At 45.6% G+C, this 21,038-nt stretch overlaps 1 protein-coding gene across 2 annotated transcripts; it reads right to left on the reverse strand.

The window, feature by feature from the left end:
* Nucleotides 1–430: 430 nt before the first annotated feature.
* si:ch73-181d5.4 (uncharacterized) lies at nt 431–21,003 on the reverse strand. 2 transcript variants are annotated; one of them, XM_057039533.1, is made up of 16 exons: nt 20,887–21,003; nt 20,159–20,200; nt 18,408–20,076; nt 18,066–18,300; nt 17,702–17,977; nt 17,223–17,394; nt 9,223–9,730; nt 8,986–9,145; nt 8,785–8,901; nt 8,581–8,700; nt 8,335–8,491; nt 7,649–8,243; nt 7,412–7,565; nt 7,227–7,316; nt 6,946–7,141; nt 431–6,628 (listed from the first exon to the last, which is right to left on the reverse strand). In XM_057039533.1, the coding sequence occupies exons 2-16, from the start codon at nt 20,172–20,174 to the stop codon at nt 957–959; spliced, it is 10,137 nt and encodes a 3,378-aa protein (XP_056895513.1). In that variant the 5' UTR covers nt 20,175–20,200; nt 20,887–21,003; the 3' UTR covers nt 431–956. The 2 variants fall into 2 exon arrangements, with proteins under 2 accessions (XP_056895513.1, XP_056895514.1); XM_057039534.1 differs by having other exon boundaries at nt 20,775–20,977.
* Between the last annotated feature and the right edge of the window lie 35 nt (nt 21,004–21,038).

A 21,038-nucleotide genomic window follows, 5' to 3' on the forward strand; every position in this document is an offset into this window, starting at 1 on the left:
ATGCACTTTTCAAACAAAGTGCATAGTAGTAGTAGTAGTAGTTGACATAATTTGATTTTATTGTAATTATTTTAGCTTGTTACTTTTGCATGCATGTGAGAATTCACTGTTATAGGCAGGTAAATGAGTGTCTGATTGTGTGTTTCGGAACGGAAAAATCTTAGATGCGCATTGAAATTACCGTACATAACGGTCCGTATTAAGCTGCCTGCTGGCGCCCCCCTGCGGCCAGGCCTCGCATTACAGGATAAACCACAACACCCATCAAAAATGACTATTGTGTCATCAGTTGGCATCCATAAATTACGTTTTCCCTGGACGGTTTTTACTCAAAGGCATCCAAAATGTGCATGTTACCCTCTGGTAATTGAAAACTATTGGAGGCCCTTGAATTTCTGTCAATTCTCCAATTAATGACAACATCGACAAGTAAGTTTTAAAGGGGAGGTCAGATTTTATTGACTTCTTCATTCTTGAGAATTGACACAAACTTATTTTATTTAAACATAAATATCTGAACAATAGCACTGACAATAAGTAATGAAAAAATTACAAACCATTTGTCAGTCTTACAAACTAGAAATGTACATTATTTAGAATCAGAGTTGAATGTGCATGTACCCAGTGTGGTTCAAATGAGAAGCCTCACAGTTAACAAAATCAAGATGTCCACATTGACAACATGAATTCCAGTATAATTAACAGTACATTACCTCTGAATGTGTCCAAGAAATAATTATTCCTTAACTTAAATACACATAAACAGCTATTTTCTCTGACGTCGGTAGACTCAGTGTCTTAAGTCACATGACTTCTGTGACTTGTGATTATTACCCTTATGTCCTCGATGGAGGTCATACTGTGTCTAGATATTTGTAAAGAATACACCTAAATCCTACACTGCAAGTTTGTTGTTAGCTTTACTTGCAGGACCTTCTATTTAAAGTGCTGGTCTACTATCGGTCTCTGCTCAATGACCGACCTCTTCCCCTCCCCCTTGGTGTCGAGCAACCTGCATGTTTACCCTCTGGACCAAAACTACCAGGATTCTTCACTGCAAGATTTGGGAAGCATATGGGCCCCGTCGGGGTGGGGAGTAAAGCGGCTTTGCGTCCCTGAGGTTGCGTTCCTTGCTGTTGTTGGTCAAAGCCAGGACACGGGGGCCCAATTGGACCCTGGAATCTGGGAACTTCACTCGGGCTATTGAAACGACGTAAGGCGGGCTTGCCTCTCCTTGATTCTGACCTTGAACTCTCAGTGAGTGTGTCCCACCTACCAGGCCCATGTCTCACTCCTGAGGTATCAGGCGCTAAATCCCTCACACTGGTTTGTTCAGGTCCCAGTCTTCTCATGTTTGGACCTCTATTTACCCTTCTAAAATCTTCTGATCCTTCTCTAATTGATGTCGGTCTTTCCATATTGTCACCTTGTCTTTCGGATCTCATTCTTCCACCGTCTGAAAACCTTCTACTAGCCTCTGGACCTTCAAAAGTAAAGAGTCTACTTTCAGATCCAGCACGTTCTGATTCTGGACCTCGTGGAACCCTCCTTTCTAGATCATCCATATCTGCTCTTCTGTTTAGGGGAGGAGTCTCAAAACCCGGGCCTCTATTTAAAGTCTGACGCTCTTCCATATTTGAGCCTCTAATTTTGTCTCTAAACTCAGTTGGTCTAAAGTCATTTTCCATATCTTGACCCACTCTCATATCTGGTCCTGGACCCCTCATGATTGGAATTCTTCTATCATGGCTTTTTCTTCTATTGTCTGGAACTCTTGACCCCCTAAAAGCAATTCCAGAACTCCACCGGTCTGGTTGATCGCGCTCTTGATTCATCATTTCATTACTAGATCCTTCCCTTGTAGACCCTGGGTGATCCCTGTCTAGCCCTGGACTCCTAAAATCAGGACCAGCCACGTCACCTCTTGGGCCTCTTCCTTGCACAGTTGGCCTGTCCTGTAACATCTTTTGACCCCTGTTTTCAGGGCCTCTCCATTCCATCGGTTCTTGTCCATGTTGAAACTGCTCATCTGCACTTTCATGGGTGAATCTTGGACTTCTATCTCGGTGGTGTTTCCAATCACCATCTGATAAATTCCTTTCATGTTCCTCAAGACCAGGCACTCTTCTGTTCGGCCATTGTTCCTCTAAGTCCCTCCCTCTCCTTTCCAGTGAGGAGTCCCTAAAGTTTTGTTCTTTCCACCTTTCTGTTTCTGACCGTGGTCCTCCAGCATTTGTCCTTCTTGGACCTCTGAAGATGTGACTTGGTCCCCTTGAACCTGGACTACCTATATCAGGACCTCCTTGAATTGGTTCTGACCCCATAAACTCAGTCTCATGCCAGTTATCTCTTCTATGTCTATGGCTTTCTGGAACTGGATCTTTTTGTCTAATACCTAGTTCAAATTCATCTCCAAGCTCCCTTAATCCTGGGGCTTCTTGTTCTTGTCTATTGGGCTCTCGGCCCCTAATATCTGCACCTCTATTGTCGCAGGGTTGCCTATTGGGTTCTGGACCTCTAAAACCTCTTCTGATGTGTGTCGGACCCTCCAAAGCAGGTCTTTCGGGTTTTACTCTTCCAAAGTGTGAGCCTCTCCTATCAGACTCACATCCCTCCATTGCTGGCGATCTTTGAGGCATAGAAAGACTGAAGCGAGGAATATCTGGAAAACCTCTACAGTTGTGTGGTTGGTCCATCACCGGAGGCCTTCTTTCTAGTCCCGGACCTCTGAAATCTGCACTCTCTGGGCCTTCCATGTTTTGATATTCACTTCCAGGATCAGAAACCCTAAACGGTTCCCTACCCCGTCTTCTAGTGTGATGTCCTGGACCAGGTGTTTCAGGCTGCATTTCCATAAAATCAGGCCCAGGGCCGCTTGTCCATGCTCCTGGATACTCAGGCTCCGGTCCAATTAGATTTTGACCTCCTGATGTCCTTCTTTCAGACCCTGGACAAGCAACATTAGAGTCACTTATTTCTGATTCTGGTCTCCAAGATTCTGAATGTGGAGGTCCAATCCTGCCAGGCTCCAGGGCACCCATTGGACCCCCAAGACTTGTTCTCATATACCCAGAAGCCTCAATAGGCGGACTCCTCCAATCAGCTTCTGTTTCCCGAAAATCAGGATGCCCAGGTCCAGGTCCCATTCTGTCAGGTCTGAGATTACCTATAAAGGGAAATCTTTTGTCAGGCCCTCTTCTGTCAGACTGTGGTGGCCCACCTATACTCCTTCTATCTAATCCCGGTCCCTTAACTTCTGGACATCCAGGACCTCTCATAGCAGAATGAGGATGATTTAAATGCTGTTCTGGCCCTCTGAAATCTGGACCCTGAAGTCCCCCTTTGCCAGCTCCTGGATGATCTATAGGGTAACCTGGAGGCTCAAGTCCCCTGTATTCAGGACTAATGTGGTCTTGGCCTAAGAACTGTGGATTTCCAGGTCCAGCCTCAGCACCCTTAATAGGTAGATTCCTCTGGTCAAACCATGGTTCAGTGTCCAGCCAAGATTCACCAAAATCCGGACCTGCTTGGCCTCGGCCATTAGAAACAGGCCCCTCCCCTAATGGGGTTATCCGCTCAAAGGGTGCTCCCTGGGGTCCTCTAATGCCACACCCTTGGCTGTCATTTGGACCTCCTCGTTCAGGATCTGTTCTTCTGGAATGTGGATTTCCTGGATCTCTTCTTTCATGCATGGGGGCCTCTATGACAGGCCCTGATGTCATAAAATCTTGGCCGGTTTGCCTTGGGTCATCAATGCTTGGACCTCTCCATTTTGGCTGGTATTTCCTTGCATCTTGAACAAACGGCCCTCCCCGTCCCCTGACGACACACGGTCCCCTCCTATTTGGTCCTCTCCAATGACCTTGCATGTCTGATCCTTCAACGCTACAATGTGGGTCTATTACATGTGGACCAAATCCTGTGTTTGGACATCTTTGATTCCTCATACCGGCAGCAGGAAGATCAGGACCTCTCCAATCTGGACTTGTAATGTTTGGAATAGAAGGCTTAACCTCTTGGCCAGTTTGTTCAATTCTCCTGTCTGTTTGGAATATTAGATCTTCTCTTGGAACTGTAGTACCTGAAGCCATGGAGATGTTAAAATCTGGACTGTTTTTAGTGCCGCTTCCTAGTACATTTGCTTCTGCTACATTTTTGCACTGCGGAATATTCACACCTGGTCTGTCATGTGTTTTTCCTGGCTCTGGTGTCTTTGCCTCCCTCTTAAGACCAAGCAATCCTTTTACCTCGGGGCTCATGCCTCGCATAAATGAGCTTTCACAATTTAAGCTTTTCTCAGAACCTTTCATAAGCTCCGTATTTCTTCCTTCAGTCATTCCTTTTCCTTGGTTGTTTTGGAATGGTAGATCTGGACATGACTTGCTGGATGGCATCCCAGGCACTCTTGAAACAGGCCCTGAGAATCTAATACTTGCATCCTGCATCTTCTCTGCGTTAGCGGTGTCCCTCTTTTCTATGCTACTAGGTTTGGCAAACTGCGGCTCCGGATCAGGGCTTTCTGGGGAGTCTCGAATTGGTGGATCAATTTCTCTAAGAGGAATCATACTTTCAATCTTACTTTCAATTTGACTTTGCTGTTTAATCAATGTGTTTGCCTGCACGGAAGTACCCTGAGCTGGGTCATGGTGGTTACTGAATGGATTTGGGAGAAGCTCATCGGAAGCTGGCTGATCTGATACTTCAACCTTCACTTTCTGTAAAAGGTCATGTGAAAATGTAGTGCAACTTTCATCTGGATTTTCACCGAGATTACTTTTTATCATTTGCTCATCGGGCTCATTTTTGACAGGTACCATTGTGAACGATAACTCAAGTTCAGAGGAGGCTTGTCTCTGATGTTCTGGTGAAAAAGACGCATGATCTTGCTGACTAAGACATGATGAGGATCTTCTGCCAAGAGACTGTCGGTGCACATTGTGCTCTTTACGATGGCGACCCTGCCTCTCAGAATGACCTCTACCTCTATGTCTGGACCTCTCTCTATCACTTCTTCGGTGCCTATCCCTTTCCCTTCTTTTCTGGGAATGTGATGATGAACGTCGCTTTCTTGAAGGACTCCTATGGTGGTCCCTTTCACGGTGGCCCCGCCTCTTTGGTGACAACCTTCTCTTCCTGCTGTGGCTAGAGTTCTGACTGCCCTTGTGGGAGGTGCTGCGGCTCCTTCTGGACAAAGATCTATCATAAGTCTTTCCACCGTTTCCTTCAAAAGGACCATCTTCAACTTCCTTGAAGAAAGACTCATCCTCAGGATCATACGCAACATCAGAATCTTCTATCTCTCCAGCTGAGGAATAAGTCTCACCGTCCTTGACTTCTGTGTTTGTTTCGTCTTCTGCAATAAGCGTATCTGTGTGCTCTTTAAGCACCGAGGTGTCTTGTGGCTCCACAGTTTGTTTTTCTGCATTGGCACTGATCTCTGGAGACCTCTCTACAGTCTTGTCAGTCATTTCTGATGGTTTTGTGTCTTCTTGCGCCTTTAGCGATGGCATTTGACTGAGAGGCAAAGTCTTAGTTGGGGGAGGCATCATGGAGTCAGAAGCAGAAAACTGGGCCATGAACATACCCACAGCCTCCCTCTGTTGTCGTAGTGCCTCTTCTTGCTCTTTCAGCTGACGTTTTTGCTCTTCGATCTGCTTATTTAGCTCCTCGAGCATCCGCTGCTGTTCATTAAGTGTTGCGGCGGAGACAACCACAGTTCCCGAGGGAAGGTTCGGTGTTATTCCATCTGAAGAAGCGGTGGAAGTGGGGACTGGTGTTGCGGGCTGTGTGGAAACTGGGGGATCGCACGAAGAGGGATCAGACATCTGAGTTTGTACAGGGCGCTTTGCAGCAATACTGCTAACGTCGGCAAAAATAGTGTCATCCTCTGGATCATATGCCACATCGTCCTCCACACAGCTCGATACTGCTGGACCCGCTGCTGGAGTTTTTTCTAGCTTTTTCAAGGTAGGAATCCCATATCCCACCGCTGGATCATATTCCTCTTCGGGATCATACGGTCGGTCAAAGTCGTTTTCTTCTTCGATTTCTTTGATTTTGGATTTCTGTCCATATTGTTGGACAATAGGATCAACCATTGTTGCAGCCACCTGAGAAAGGGCTGGAGGCTTTTTAACACTACTTATATTGGTAGAACTTTCATTAGTAGAGGCTGTCGATTCTGTTGGATTACCGCCGAACAAACTGCTCAAAATAGTCTGAAGTGGTGTCTTATCGCCCGAAGGTGTTACAGGAGGTTTGTCAGAGACACTAGTTGAGGGGGACTGAGCGGCAGGAGCGGTGACAGAGAGAGCAACGCTCAAGTTTGGTCTAACTGATATGAAAGAAGATGGTTTAGTAAGAGAAGAGGAAGGAGCCGGTGGTGAGCCAGGACGTAAAGGCGAACTAGGTACAGCAGAGTTAGCAGGTGTCTCTGGATCGTAGGGCTGAAACACGTCCAATCTGTCAGAGCCATAGAGCACTGGAGGCTTGGGGATCCACATTGGATCTTTGGCCAAATGTACTTTGAGTCTTTTCTCCTCAGTTTCCTGTGAGAAAATTCCTGAGCGCTTTGTCCGCTGAATAATTGCCAGACCGAGAAGAAGATTAGGCCGCTTTGTCTCAAGTCCTGTGGCATAAACAAAAGAGAGAAAATGGGCTGATGGAAGTTGCAAAGTCCAGTGAGTTTAAATTAAGTTGTATTCATGAATCTATCACCAAAAGTTCACAAAATACATGTGGGATAATTCTCCATCAAAGTCAGATAAAGGAAACCTTAAACATGAAAATGGGAAAGTATAAAAATCTTTGACTGTATTATTAGAAAAAAATTAGATCCTTTAATATGTTTTACCATAACATACAATATGTTATATTTTCATCCTTACGATCTAAATAAGCCCACAAATGCAAACAATCACTAATAAAGTAGGTAAAGTTTCCCACCTGGACCTTCAAGAGGTTGCAGCATGGATGGAACTGATTCATTTGCACCGACTGGCACCAGGTAAAGATCTTTGATAGAACGGTTGCCACTGGCAACCACACCAAAACGACGTCTGCTGCTGAAATAGGAAAACAGGGATACATAGGCCACCTCCTCTTCTTCTGTCGCAGGATGGAACCGGATCACACACAACTCCTAATAGACATGAGCACACAAAGATGTGAAATACTTATTTTAGGAAGTAATGCAGAATATACGGATGAGCGGGGGGTTCACTTGCCTTTGTAATTGATGACTTTACTTTGTCCACATAATCCCAAACGGTTTCTGGCAAGATCCGTCCACCAATCTGAATGGTGTCAGGGAGATCCTACAAAAAGTACGACCTGTCAATCCTGGTAACGACAGCTACAGGCCTCCTAAATATTTTACAGCTCTGTATATTTTCCCATTGATCAATCTTACTGCTTTCAGGTTTTCTGCTGGTCCAGAAACCAGATATGCTTTACTGACAAACTTTGCGACGGTTAGCATGTTTATGAAGCCTTTCCACAGGATTTCCTGTTTAGCCAAGAACTGCGACGTCTCATCCACAGATGGAGATCCTGAAGCGACAGACCTGAAACACACAAGTATAAAACTCTTCATTGCAGTGAGTCTGGATGCAGCATATGTGTGTTGACATCATGGCTGTTGAAATACCTTGATAAGGCGCTATAGAACCTTGGATCTGCAGATAAAGGCTTCAATATAGATTTTGGGACCACCTTTGATGGTGGTGGTGGTGGTGGTAAAGAGCCTGGTGCCATTTGTGGGCCCGATCTTGTCTCTTTTGGAGGAGCATATGGGGCTGACTGGTTATTAGGTAGAACAGAGAACCTGTTTGCTGCTGTGCGGGGGTCACGTCTTGTCATGGTTGTCATGGAGACGGCTGGATTCACCACTGGCATGAGGGCACTTTTTGATGTGAAGGCTTTAGGAGGGTCTGGTGTTGGGGAAGCAGGGGAGTCCATGACAGGGGAAGCAGGAGACTCTAATACTGGAGAGGCTGGAGAATCCATAGTAGGAGAAGCAGGAGATTCTACTATAGTCAGGACTGGAGAGTCACTGGTAAGGTGAGATGAAGTTTCCATTATAAATAAAGGTGGAGAATCCAGGTCAGGTGATTGAGGTGGTGCTGGCAGAGCAGAGTCATCTTCTGTAGATTTCCTCCAAGAGGGATAATTTCTATCTCTTGTTTCAGAAACTCTGGGTTTCTTCTTTGAGGGTTCCTCGTCATCAGTAGATGATATTTGACCTTTGGGAAGAAATAATAAGAGGAACAAATGATGCAAATAGTTTCTTTGTGCCTAATACTGCTTTATGTTTCACTAAAGAAGACTGTTCACCTGTGCATATCTTGCACTTCAGGTCAAAGATGTGAGTCTTGTGTTCCGATGTTGTATCTTTAAGCATACAGGTGAGGATATCGGGTAGAGCGCTGCTCTGGATCGGCTGCATCGTTCTGCTCTTCGCAGCTGGAGGAGGAAGACTTTTCTTCTGTTCCTGAACAGCAACATAGACTTAAACATTTCAACAACTGTACCAAATGTTTTAAAATTTACCAACTGAAAGAGAAGCTGTAAAGTACACACGGTGCTTCTATGCGGCCTGGTGGGGTTCAAGATGGGTAGATCCACTTTCACTGCCTCTGGTTTTGGCAACACACTTGTTACTTTAGCCACAGGAGGAGCAGTGGCAGCAGAATCCTTAGCCTGGATGCAAAAACAGGGAAAACAGACAGGTTTAAACATGCCGCCTGGTTTTGCAGTCATTAATGTTTGCAGTCATTAATTTACCTCTGAGGTTTGTTTTTCAGATGTATCTGAGGCCTTGATGGCCTGCATGTCCTTCTGTGTCATCCTGACCAGTCTGAAGGGGCTGATCTCTCCACGAACAAACCCATACAACAAGCCCTGAAGACACAAGAGCCAGTTTAAGTCCACAAATAATAAAGCTAATTTAAAATTCTGACACATTAAAACTAACTCTGAACAAACCTTGTTTCTTGGGTCTTTCAGGTTGAACATGATGGTTCTGTACTTGTTCATGTATTTGCTGTCTGTGTTGCGGAATATGTCGAACATCTCCACCTCGATGCTGGCCACGAGCTTCACGACATCACTCTCGGAGGTCTTCAAATCCCCGCATTCACCCACCCTTCAGAAGTGAAACGGAAGCTCATCGAGACTGAAGAAGCCTAAAGTTTTGACCCACGCCCGCGGCCGCACTCTTACCGCTTGACCAGGATGCTGACGAGGGACTTCTGGATGCTCTGTCTGATCTGGTTGTTGGGCTGAGATGGTCTGGATGAGGGAGCGCTGGGAGCAGGTGGCACCAGCAGATTTCTGGTTTCGTTCACCAGTGCCGGGGCCGCAGAAGGCTTCTGGCCCGACGTTGAAGGCAGCACGGGGCTGGACGAAGGCTGGGGAGCAGGAGGCTTCTTCGGTATGATGAATGCTTTCTTACGGACTGTGAGGGCTTCTGTTTGATGGTGGCTGGGGGCAGATGTGGACGGTGCTTCTGAGACTGTGACCTGACAGGCCTGTTCTGCGTTGGGGGGGGAACAGGGGCGTGTGGCTGCAGGCACACTGCCGTTGTTCGGCTCCTGCGGTGTTTCGGGCGAGTGACCCTGTGGCGTTTCTGCTTCACTGGCAGGCTGAGAAGATGGAGCACCGTGAGCAGCAGAGTCCTCTGCAGACTGCTTCAAAGGAGCTTCAACCTCCTGTGTTTTGTCCATTTTAGCTGTTAAGAAAATGCCATTTTGTCATTATAAGGGCAATATAAGCCAACATTGATTTGCCGTCTTTGAATAACAAATAAAGCAAGATTTAATTTCAGATTGGTGTTTTATACAAAACATTTGTAATTTTTGGTTTCTGTACTGTACAGGGATATATGATGAGCTAAAAAAAAGTGTACTGAGCTGTTTGTTACATTCTAGATTATACCTTTAAGTCATCCCTGATATTTGAAGTTGCAGCCAAAATGAATAGTTGCATTAACTAAAGTAAAAGCAAAATGTCTCTTTCATCACAGTCCTTCAACTCAAGCACTAAACTCAAAAGATCTCATTCTGGGTTTTTCTGCCACAAATAAAAATGTGGAGAGCTCATTTGATCATTGGTCCAGTCACCATGAACTGTAGAAAGCAGCCATTTTCAGTAGCTATATTTAATTTTACATATTTAATTGATCACTTGTTGAAAGCCAATTTCCATCCAATGACCAGAACAGGTGTTTCCTGATAAAGAACTAGCAGTAAGTCACACACTCGCACTGTGCTGCTCTGTCAGTGGAGCGGAGAGGATGGAGGAAGCAGTCGGACCCGGCTGGGCCGTTAGCACGCTACCGTAGCAACAATGACATCAGCAGAGATCAGTCACACCAGTAAGAGATCAAAGACTTGCTATCTCCATGAGGAGTGGGGAAACGAGGCTCCTCTTTCATAAAGACACGTGTGTCCGATCCGTGGCCGTCAGTACTGAATCAAGGTCCAGCGTCATTCCGCAGCAACTTCTCCCAGGACTTCCTGTTGGGAAGCTGCCTCCAGAAAGAGAAGAGAACTCTATCCTGCAGAAACAGCAGTCTCTGTCTCTTTTGGGTTTGATCCTGTTATGGTGCCTGTGGCTCAAATCCACAACATTCATGCTAAGGCAGAGCAGCGCCGGAGCTTCAAGCTCTTCCTGGAGGAAAGTTCTGCAGAATCTGCTGAGCTCCTCCTTCACACTGACGTCCGGAGGAGTAAGAAAGTGAAAAAACCAACCATTTGGACCAGGAGCAGCCATTCAAAGCCAAAAAAAAGGTGTTTGACATGATTCAGCATGGCGCAAAGATACTAGAGAGTCTTCAGGAAGATGCTGCGACTTTGCCATCAGTGATTTTTATTGCAAACATCTTCCTGGATGTGGACATCAGGGAGTGATCAGGACAGACGGCTGAACTATTTTGTGTTGTTCCTGTGGGTTATAAACCTAAAAATGAAGTCAGCCTAAATCCCAGGTGCACTTCTGGAGTTTGGTCGAGGCAGAAAGATGGAAAACTCTACATCACGCTGCTCTGAAAATGGCTGCTTGCTTGTGTCAAATGAATATCTATGTAAAATCTTACACGCTCAAAATGTTTCAAACTGTTAGAACAATGTGCGTTCTGTAACAACATTTAAGAATGGGTAAACACCACAACAATATGTAAATTAACTAATAAAATGTTACTAAATATGACTATTTCTCCAACACTTTCACTGTGTAAAGGTGGCTGGAGGATTGGACGGTTGGAGGATCTGAACAGAACAATGTTGGAGAGAAACCAGGAAGTACCGAAGACATGTTCCATGCTCGGAACACAGCTCAACGGATGCAACTGTCTGACTGATCCCTATATACAGGGATCATCTTTAACCACGGGCTGATATCACAACTGCAGACCCTCTGTGGTTGGAGGCAGTAATGCTTTGGGGGATTATTGCACTGACGACTTGGTCATTTAAGACATATGCATGAAGAAAATGGAGGAAGGAGCCTCTTCTCCACACAAGTCCCTCACGAGCGTCATCAGTGAGCGCTGTCTGAGTAAAGCTCATCCTTCTGCAGTTACTCAGGCCTTAACAGCACCGACCGGTATCATTTAATCCCTGAGAACTCCTGACGGCAGATGTTGTTTCACAGATATGACGGCTCTGCTTTTGAAAGTCTCATAGCGCGACATCAGAGGATCGATTCTTTTAGTGCGAGGATCACAGAAAGAAATAGATTAACACTCAACTATGACAATACGACAGATACTATTTATTTTTACATTCATACCCAGGTGGTTTTTAATGAGGAGAACTTGACAAATGCCCCTTTTAAGTGTACAAATCTGCTTTCAGTCATTTCACTCCTCTGTGTGACATGACTAAGATTAGATGGTGCTTTGAACAAAGGTTGTTGGGGTGCATTTTCCTGCTAAAGTAACCATCGCATATTGGCTATTTCTGAGTCACTTCTGACTCCGCCTGTTCCGTTTAAATGGCCGCTATCTGAAAACTCCCCGACTGTGAGGGAAGATCACCCTGACTGACCATGAACTGATTCTTTGTGCAGGAACACTGTAAAGGCCTCTCGTCTGTCTGCTACTCTGACATTAATCTTCATAATATTCTCTGAAGGTTGCTATAGAGACGAGTGTTCCCAAAGGAAGTTGCTGCAAGTGCTTGGCAGGTATTGCATAATGCCCACATTTGTAACGTCACTGGGGTATTTAAAGTCACCCCTTGCAACCACACACAGAAATACAGGACTTCAAACACTTAAAAGACTCTTACGCAATATCTGTTTATTGCCTTTGTTTTTCTGCATGCCGATATTGATGTATGCTTTCCATCTGTGCATTTCTGTACGTTTCTGCCCTAAGACATTCATTCCTGCTGCATTTATTGTGTTACTGATCTTCCGCACATGAGCTGGTTTTCACCGATCCATTCGTCTAATTGAATCAACCTTGACTTTACTAAATCTGGATGCTTTTAAAAACAATGTTTGGGCACCAATAATGAGCACATGCTATCAGTCAAAACTACCTGTTTGATTGAGAGTCAGGGAGGTAACTCTGCTGTGAAGCTGATAGTGAGCAAGTGTGAGGCTAAAACCAGCCTCGTTTATGTTTGTAGCCCAAAAAAATGTATCCAAAGGGAAACAGTGAATATGGGAACCAAATTTTGGAGTAATACTTCTAAGAGTTCCAGTCATTGCCAGCTTGAAAACAAGAAAATGAAGCCTGCCAACTTAATAATATTATTATTATTTGCAGAAGCAGTTTGAAAAATGTTACTACAAAGCTCAAAGACAGACTTGGACGCACCGCAACATTGCCTGTTGATGAATAAGTGCTTACTATGGAGAAAAGACTGCCGAGTACACATTGGAAGAAATGTCAGTAAGCTTGATAGAATAAAGACAACGCCAGAACTAGAGGTCCTGGAGGCGGCTGCACACCGCCCCTTTCTCCAGTAGAGGGCGCTCGTGTCCTATAAAATGTAACCTGGTAAATCACTCCAATAAAACTGCAGACTATGCAAAAACAGCACCAACCACTATGAAGAAAAGTTACCAATTGGTGTAAATATTTTAAGCTTATATGCAGCAACTAAAACCCCTTGTGCAAATATGAATGTGCACAAGAACATGTACACAATGACCAACATCCCAGTATTAGGAACCGCTTGTTGGTCAGACTGAATCACTGTGCATTCTCACACAAATTATTAAAATAAATGATCACAAAAAATAAATGATTTACTAAAGAAGCAATTTTTTCATGGTTTGAAAGCTACGTGGGGGAAAAGTCCGTGTTGAGGTGACCCCGTGTGCTCAGTGGAAGAACAAAGCCAAGTATTCTGATGGGGCAGAACTAAAACTGAGAAATTCGGTACTTTCCAGGCAAACAGCTTTAGACATGTTCTTCTGGTTTCCAGTCACGGGACAGTTTCACTTTCGGTATGAGTTTGTGTGTACAGTGGTGCTTCACACACCAACAAATGTGCAGCAGAGCGTGTGAGCAGAGGTTACAGATGAAGATCTCCTGTTGGAACATGCACCCATCTCTGGTTCTGGTCCGGACACCCTGCTGGTCTCTCTATGGTCTCGTAATAAGCCAGACATACGACCAGATCTGACATGTGCCTGGTTCTCGGTCTCAGTACGTGTTCTGAACCCACTGACTTTATTTAATAAAAGAATCGCTTCTGATCCAAAGATTTCCGTTCCACACGAAGAACCAAAAGCCCATTTCAGGTACACTGACCTTGGTGTCAATGTGACCGACTGTTCTGCCGCCTGTGGGCTCGTCACGACTCTGGTGGACCGTGCGCCGAACTCGCTCATGTGAATGCACACAGTTCAAGTCGATACGACTGCTCTTGGCGAGCGGTGAGTGAAGACTCAACTCGAATCTGGAGAATGGACTCGTTAATGTCCTCATCAGATATCTTCCCAATAACAGTCATAACTGCCCGGCTGTTGACATCAACACTCCCTGATGATTCCCTGGAGGTGCAGTACTGAATGTGGACGCTCTCAAACCAAAGATCGTGTGTGTGTCAGGGTGTGTGGTCCAACTCCAATGTTGAAAGGAAAAATAATGTCCATGGAAGCGAGTGCGAGGAGCCCAAACTAGATTGGTGCCACTCTAAATCGGACACAGACTGGGGGGTGCAATGTGGAGGAATAATGATCAGGGACGCCATCGGGTGCGTGTGTTGGTTTGACCGAAGTGTCAGGTGTGTTCGTGTTCAGCAGAGGCTGTGCAGCGATGCCAACGTTCAGCCTGGTCGCCTCATTGGCTGCTGGTGAGCAGACGCTGTCGCACCCTGAATCCTGTCCTGACTTCAACCCTGCTGTCAAACTGCAGGACATCCCAAACCACGCCGACCTCTCTGGCTCGAGAGGCAGCTGTTGGGTCAAACCTGCTGTGAGCTGCAGAGGCCGGTTCAGAGAGTAAACGGAGAAGACTGAGGATTTTAGGAATGCTAAATGTGTGTTTTATGTGTCTTTGTGTATCGTCCTGTTCTAATCTGCTCCCTCCTACCTGGATTTTTATTAGTGCAGGTAGTGTCCATAAGGATGTGGGGAACAAATGTTTCACTTTAGCACACTAGCGTTTATAGATCCCGTCTTCTATTTTAAACCCTGAAATAACTATTTTCTAACCTCATTAATAAAAGCTATTGAGTTTTAATTAGACCTAAATTTTCCAATGTCACTGTATAATTTATGACTCAAATTAATGTGAGACTCTGATATTCATAAGAGCACTTGACTACAAAAATCACCCAGGAATCTGAAAATGTCAGAGCTATTAAAAATGTCAACCTGGCCAGAAAATGAGCCAAATCTGAATTCAGCAGAGCAATGAGGGGCAGGATTGAGCTACCAGGACACACAGGCTGCATTAGACCTGGTTCTTACCTGTCAAAACATTAGGGGAGACACGTGTTGAGGGCGTTAGCGGAGGCCTGTGGGTTATTGGCTCCGTGTAATGGATTTACTCTAGCATGATTCAGATGAGCACTGATAGTTTAAGGTGTTTACCGGGCCTCCAAAGTCCCTATCTGAATCATGCTAGAGTAAATGTGATCCTGAGTGGTTTTACAGCGAGGCGCAACACTACTGAAGCGTTGTTCCCTGGGAACCCCAGGAGTTTGGACTGGAAATCAAAATAAAACACATCAGCGGTTTAATGTTGAGAGTGCAAAAAGGGTCTTATGGCACCGACGGCAGGAATCCAGTTAAGATGTGCACTTTTGTCCTATTTCGTTTGGGGTACATGTGTTCTTTTCAAACAGTTAAGATGGTTTATTTTACTGTTGTTGATGCTGGGCTATAGAGGATAAAGGTCGTGTGGATGAAGGTGAAATGCACTGCGGGTTATGCACGTTAAGTTTGATGATGACGACGAATGTGCGAAACTGTAGAGGCGCCAGAATCCATAAAAGCACACACACACACACACTCATACACACACACATCTTCAGTGGCACAGCAGCCATCAGCACCGACTGTCACTAAAACTCAGGATTAAAAGCACAAATCCCACCTGTTCTCAAACAGGATTTTGACAACCAAGAATTGACTGATTGTGTGTGTGCAGACCTCAAAGTGTATTTGTGTCCATTTTCATGAGAGTTGAAACGGGGCAGGGACAAAGGATGAGTAAAACACGGGGCTTTTCTCAGTGAAGGGACTATTTTTCCTGCTCAAATTAGTTAATGGAAGAGAAGAGTGCACCGTGCATTTCATGCAGAGGCACAGGGAACTAGTCTGGCCCTAACTTGGGTTTATTGTTTGTTATTTTGAGTCAAAGGCCTTGACTTGTCCTTGTGACAGTGAAGAACTGTTTACATTCGCACCCTGGACCGGACGCCAGGGTGGGACCAGTGGCGGTTTTGCACATGCGCAGGGCAGAGTGCACCCCTGCTCTGACAACATCTGGGGCTGCAGCGGGAGGCAGGCTGTCTGAAACAGGGGAGGAGGGCGCGGCAGCGTGACAGGCGCCTTCACGTCAGTCTCCAGCACCACCAGAAAAAGTTGCGCCATTTGCCAAAGCGATTTTGAAAAGTCGCTACATTTAGCAAGAAAGTCGCCAAGTTGGCACCACCGGTGTGCAGGTGTGTGAACTGTCAGCCCTCTTCATTTCCAACAAGGTGACGGCGCTTCCTCAAAGGCTCAGACTGACGCCGCGCATTAGTCAGCTGGTCGTTAGCGAACCCTTCTGCTAACTCCACGTAGAACCTTGTTTAGCATGTTCATTGATGGATCCTCCAGGGTGCTGCTTGCATCTGCGGCGGCGACAATCAATTCCTCCGTCCGAACCAGGTCTCCCAGCCACCATTTAGTCAGAATGCTGCTACTCGGTGCAACAACTGGTCCAATTTGGTGGCGGGTTTTAGAAATGTAGGAAATGTAAAATGCTTTCTGGAGCGCAGCAAAGGCAGATAATAGAACCATTTTGTATATCGGTGATGAAGCGGCGTGTCTTCGAAGCTGGTGCAACTAACCTCCCTTCCTGTGAGCAAGTGCTTATGGTTGAAAAGGGATCCCTGAAGGTAACCAACGAGAGAAATAAATGTTGGGTTTTGTGTACTGAGAAGTATGAAGACCATGCGGAGTGCTTGGATGGTGTAATAAAGGCTTGATATCATCCGTTATTGACATTGGGGTTTTAGAGCGCCCGTGTACACGAAGCTTAAACTACGACTAATTTGCTTTGTCTTCTTCCAGACGCGTGGATCAATGTGACGCTGTGCAAAGCTTATTCAACACAGCTGATCCTTTCTTTCTGTTTTGCAGCAGATGTGCATTTTACAGTGAGACCTCATTAGCGTTTGCTAGAGACCGTGTGCATCGGTTTGGATGCAGAACACCCACTGACCGCACACAGCTGCAGTGTTGCAGCAGAGGTTTCAACCCATGAGACCCTTTGAAGGAGTGTGGCAACACAAATAGTCAAATCGTTGAAAGACGGGGGTGTTTCAGCCAGATTCAGGCATGTATAAGGAGCAAATGCTCGAAAAGAGTTTATATACTTACCCCCTGCCGACCCCCTGAAACGCCAGTCATATAGAAACAGCTTGAAGTGTGTGTGCTTGTGTGTTCCATTCAAAGAAGGTGGACAATCAGGGATGCTGGCAGACCCGTTTGTGCATGATGTGCAAATAAAGATGTGACCTGAATGTGTATGAGTAGCAAATGATACGTACACGCCGTGTAAAGCTTTGATGAGGGCAGAGAGGTTGCCTGAACTCCTGTGGGAGGTGGGTCACAGGGTGATGGAGGGGCAGCCTCCTTCTGCCCCCCATCACCATCCTTCTCCTTATCTTCATCCTCAGCGTTTGCACCGAGGCTCTTAGATGTTCCACATGACCTCTGACCCTGCGATTAAAAGAGTTGACAAAGATAAAGAGGCTTTAAATGGAAATTTAAAAGCATTGATTAACTTCACATAGTTCTTTTGTTTAAATCGTAGATGAGCTGGTGACAATGAATTAATAGCTATCAGTTTTAATATAAGAACAGCTATATGTCATTCCTAACATACACAAAGTACAATAAACAAATTGTAAAATACAGTTTTAGAAAAAAAAATCAAACATTCTGTCATAGTGGCCTTAAGAATGTAAACTTTGAGAGGCTAAAAAGTTAAGATACTAAAAGCTTCCTAGATTTTGACATGACCGACCTTTGCAGAGGCTGTGGTAGTTGCAGGTTTCTTCTGCAGAGCTCCTCTGGTTTTGGGCTCCTTTGGGACACAGAGAGTCTTCATGGTGGCAGCTGCATGCTGAAGGATGCAGTCAGTGCCACAGTAAACAGACTCTGGGAGGGCCTCTCTGGGACAACCAGGCCCAATGCACAGAGGAAGAGCTCCATCCTTCTTCATCACTGCTTGAGGTTCAGGTTCTATGTTTATCACAGGGGCTTCTGTCCTCCCTTCCTCCTCTTCCACCATTTGAGGATCCTGAAACCAAACTCATCTTAGATCATGAGGTCGAGTTTCAGAATGTAAATCACCCAAGGACTCAGAATATTGCAAATGCTATTCTAACCTCGACAGCCTGCTGCTCGCGCTTCACCGCCATGTCTTCATCCTGGCGGCTGAGTGTCAAACCTTTGGGGAGGCAGCAGTCATCCTCCGGCTGAGGGCAGCAGTCGGGTTGGTGCTCGCTCTGGTTCTTTGTAATGCATGTGGGGCATACATAACCTTTACAGCCCTCAGTACCACTGATACCAACACAGCTGCCGTGGAACCACTCCTGGCAAGTGACACAGCGGACCATGAACCTGAAAACAGTGAAGGCACCACGGTTGTCAGGAAGTGAAAACAGCAGATGCTTGAGGCGTTCAAGGTTCTGAATCCCCAGAGATTGATTAGAAACTAGCACGTGTACCTGTCGTTGCCCTGTTGACGGCAGATGCAGGTTACAGCGTCTGGGTCATAGCCGTCGCGGTCCGATAGGGGCGGAGTCTCTCCGTTAGTGTCGACCTCTTTGTCTTTCTGTTTTTGCGCATCATCAGACTGATCGTGGGTTTCATTGATGACCTGATCTACATCAGACTCGATGCATATGTAGTCCGAGTTTGATCGTTGCGCAGGGCTCAGGCTGCTGACGGAGTGAGCAGGTGATGTTGAAATTTCTATGGGGCTGTCGGTACCGTGAAGCTTTTCCACCTGTTGCTCCGGTTCGGTTGGACTAACGATCACCAGCTCATCACCCACTGCGTTTGCCTGAAGCCCTCCGGGTTTGCCCCTCCCTTTGCCCCTACCTTTAGCTTTTCGTCTACCTCGTCCCCTTCCTCTTTTTCTGCCCCTTGCTTTTCCGCCTTTGGCTCCTCTTGCGGTTGCGTCTCTCTGCTCCTGACCAACGTCTGGTGCGAGCAGCTTCCCAGTCTCCATCACAGTATTCTCACCATCGCTGTCCGCTTCTTCTTGTGGGGAAATCAAAACCACATCAGAGTCCTCTCTCTCATCACCTAAACCAGAATGCGTAATATCAGGAGAGTCCTCCCGACTGGACACAGCAGATTCCTCGGTTGTGCATTGTCTGCCCCGTCCTTTCCCAACTTTAACTGCTGTACCTCTGTCTCCCTGACCACTTTTCTGCGTTAGCATTTCTGCAGTCTCGCTGAGTAGCATTTCACAATCACTGCCTCCTCCTTCTTGTGGAGGAATCAAAACCAAATCAGAATCCACTCCTAAATCACCTAAAACAGAATGTGTAACGGCATCAGGAGAGTCCTCATTACTGGCCACTGTAGATTCATCCGCTGCACATATCGTGCCCCTTCCTTTTCTGCTTCTGACTCCTCTGATTGTTGTGTATCGCTGATCCTTACCAACTTTCCGGGTTAGCATCTCCCCAAACTCTCTGAGAAGCATTTCTCCACCAGGAGAGTCCTCATTATTGGGCATTGCAGACTCATCTGTTGCACATATTCTGCCCCTTCCTTTTCTGCCTTTAACTTCTCTGATACTTGTGCATCTCGATTCCTGTTCATCTTTCTGCATTAGCATCTCCCCAATCTCCCCAAGAAGCATTTCACCATCATGATTGCCATCAGGAAAGTCATTTTTGGGCGCTGCAGATTCCTCTACACATGAATCATAAGGCTCGATGGAATCACCAGCTTCCGCAGTATCAGGGACAGCGAGGGCATCCGGCATTTCGACTTGAAAACTTTCACCGCCGCCAAGTAGTGAGAAAGCAGTATGGAAGGCAGAGCCACAATCTTGCCATAAACTGGGGTTGAAAGTTTCTGTGGCTGGTTTGGTTTCTTCTGCCACAGGCGAGGATGGAGCCGACCATTCAAGTCCATCTAAAACACTTATAGCAGAAGGAGTATGTCTCTGGCTTTCTTCCGTTTCTGGAGTGGTCAGGGGTATCTGGGTGCCACGCCGGCTTCTAGTCTTGCGAACAGGTGGGGGACTGTGGGCTAGCTCTCCAACTTGTTCCAAGAACTCCCTTCTGGCAATGGTGGTTCGTCGGAAGCCCCAAGACTTCTTAGCGCGAGACAGGGACGGCCTGCTACACAACTCTTCTGATTGATCCTGCAGTTCTTCTATAAGCAGGAATAAACAGGATTATCAGAAAAAATACAGAAGTCTTCTTAGGCAAAGCAAAGAGTAAAGTTTCAGCTTTACCTGAGGAATTTTCCATTTTATCCACATTTACACCTAATGAAACTGTAAAAAAAAAAAAATGCAAACACATCTGTTAGGTTAGAACAAGAGTTTACTGTTATTATGAATATTGCTTTAGGTTTTAAAAAAGGGCTTTGAGCAGAAGGGTAATCATATGCAGGGCAAGAAAAGGCTGTATGACATTGGTGAAGGTGGCATATGTCTCATTTATGGTAATATTTAAAAACACCAGTAAACTCAAATGTAACCACAAAAACATTACCTTTATTAGGTCTATCATGAACACTGCAATTTTTTAAATTAGTTAGCACAGCAATGCTTTAATGTTGCAGTTTCTCCCTTATTCATTAATGAGACAAACATGTTCTAAACACTAAATATTAAGTGAACTGCCGTTACTAGACAGATAAAAACCGAGGCTGATCGCATCAACGCAGGTTGAACGTTTGTCTTATCTTGAAACCTCTTCGTGATTTTTGCCTAATATTTTATCAAGCCAGCAAAATGATGATAATAATAATATGCGAAATAACAACAAACACCGGGTTGTGCATATAGGAATTAATGTAACGGCAGGCCGAGGTTGTTCTGCGCAGATAGCAGCTGCGATACTTACTATAGAAAACAAATGCAAATTGTGGCGTAGCAAAACCTCTACCGTGACGCAATGCTCAGACATATTTAGAACGTGTGTTGAACGAAAAGTGCGGCTGAACCCGAAACCATACCTTGCTTACAAATGTTTAGTTTCCAGACATTAAACAAGTGGGTCGGCTAACTGACAAGGTCCACCATTTTCTCTAAGCGGCTAACGCATACTCTCGCGAGATGTCGTGAGATCAGTCGACAATGAGATGAATTGTGGGTATTTTAGTGTCAA

The sequence above is a fragment of the Takifugu flavidus genome, chromosome 8, assembly GCF_003711565.1.
Source record: "Takifugu flavidus isolate HTHZ2018 chromosome 8, ASM371156v2, whole genome shotgun sequence".
NCBI lineage: Eukaryota > Metazoa > Chordata > Actinopteri > Tetraodontiformes > Tetraodontidae > Takifugu > Takifugu flavidus.

Excerpts from the sequence above, each read along its gene's own strand:
- si:ch73-181d5.4 (XM_057039533.1), bottom strand. Across the intron at positions 8,492-8,580 it reads CCAGGCCGCATAGAAGCACC|GAACAGAAGAAAAGTCTTCC; the intron begins GTGTGTACTTTA and ends GTTGCTGTTCAG. Across the intron at positions 7,566-7,648 it reads TTCTATAGCGCCTTATCAAG|GTCTGTCGCTTCAGGATCTC; the intron begins GTATTTCAACAG and ends TGTGTGTTTCAG.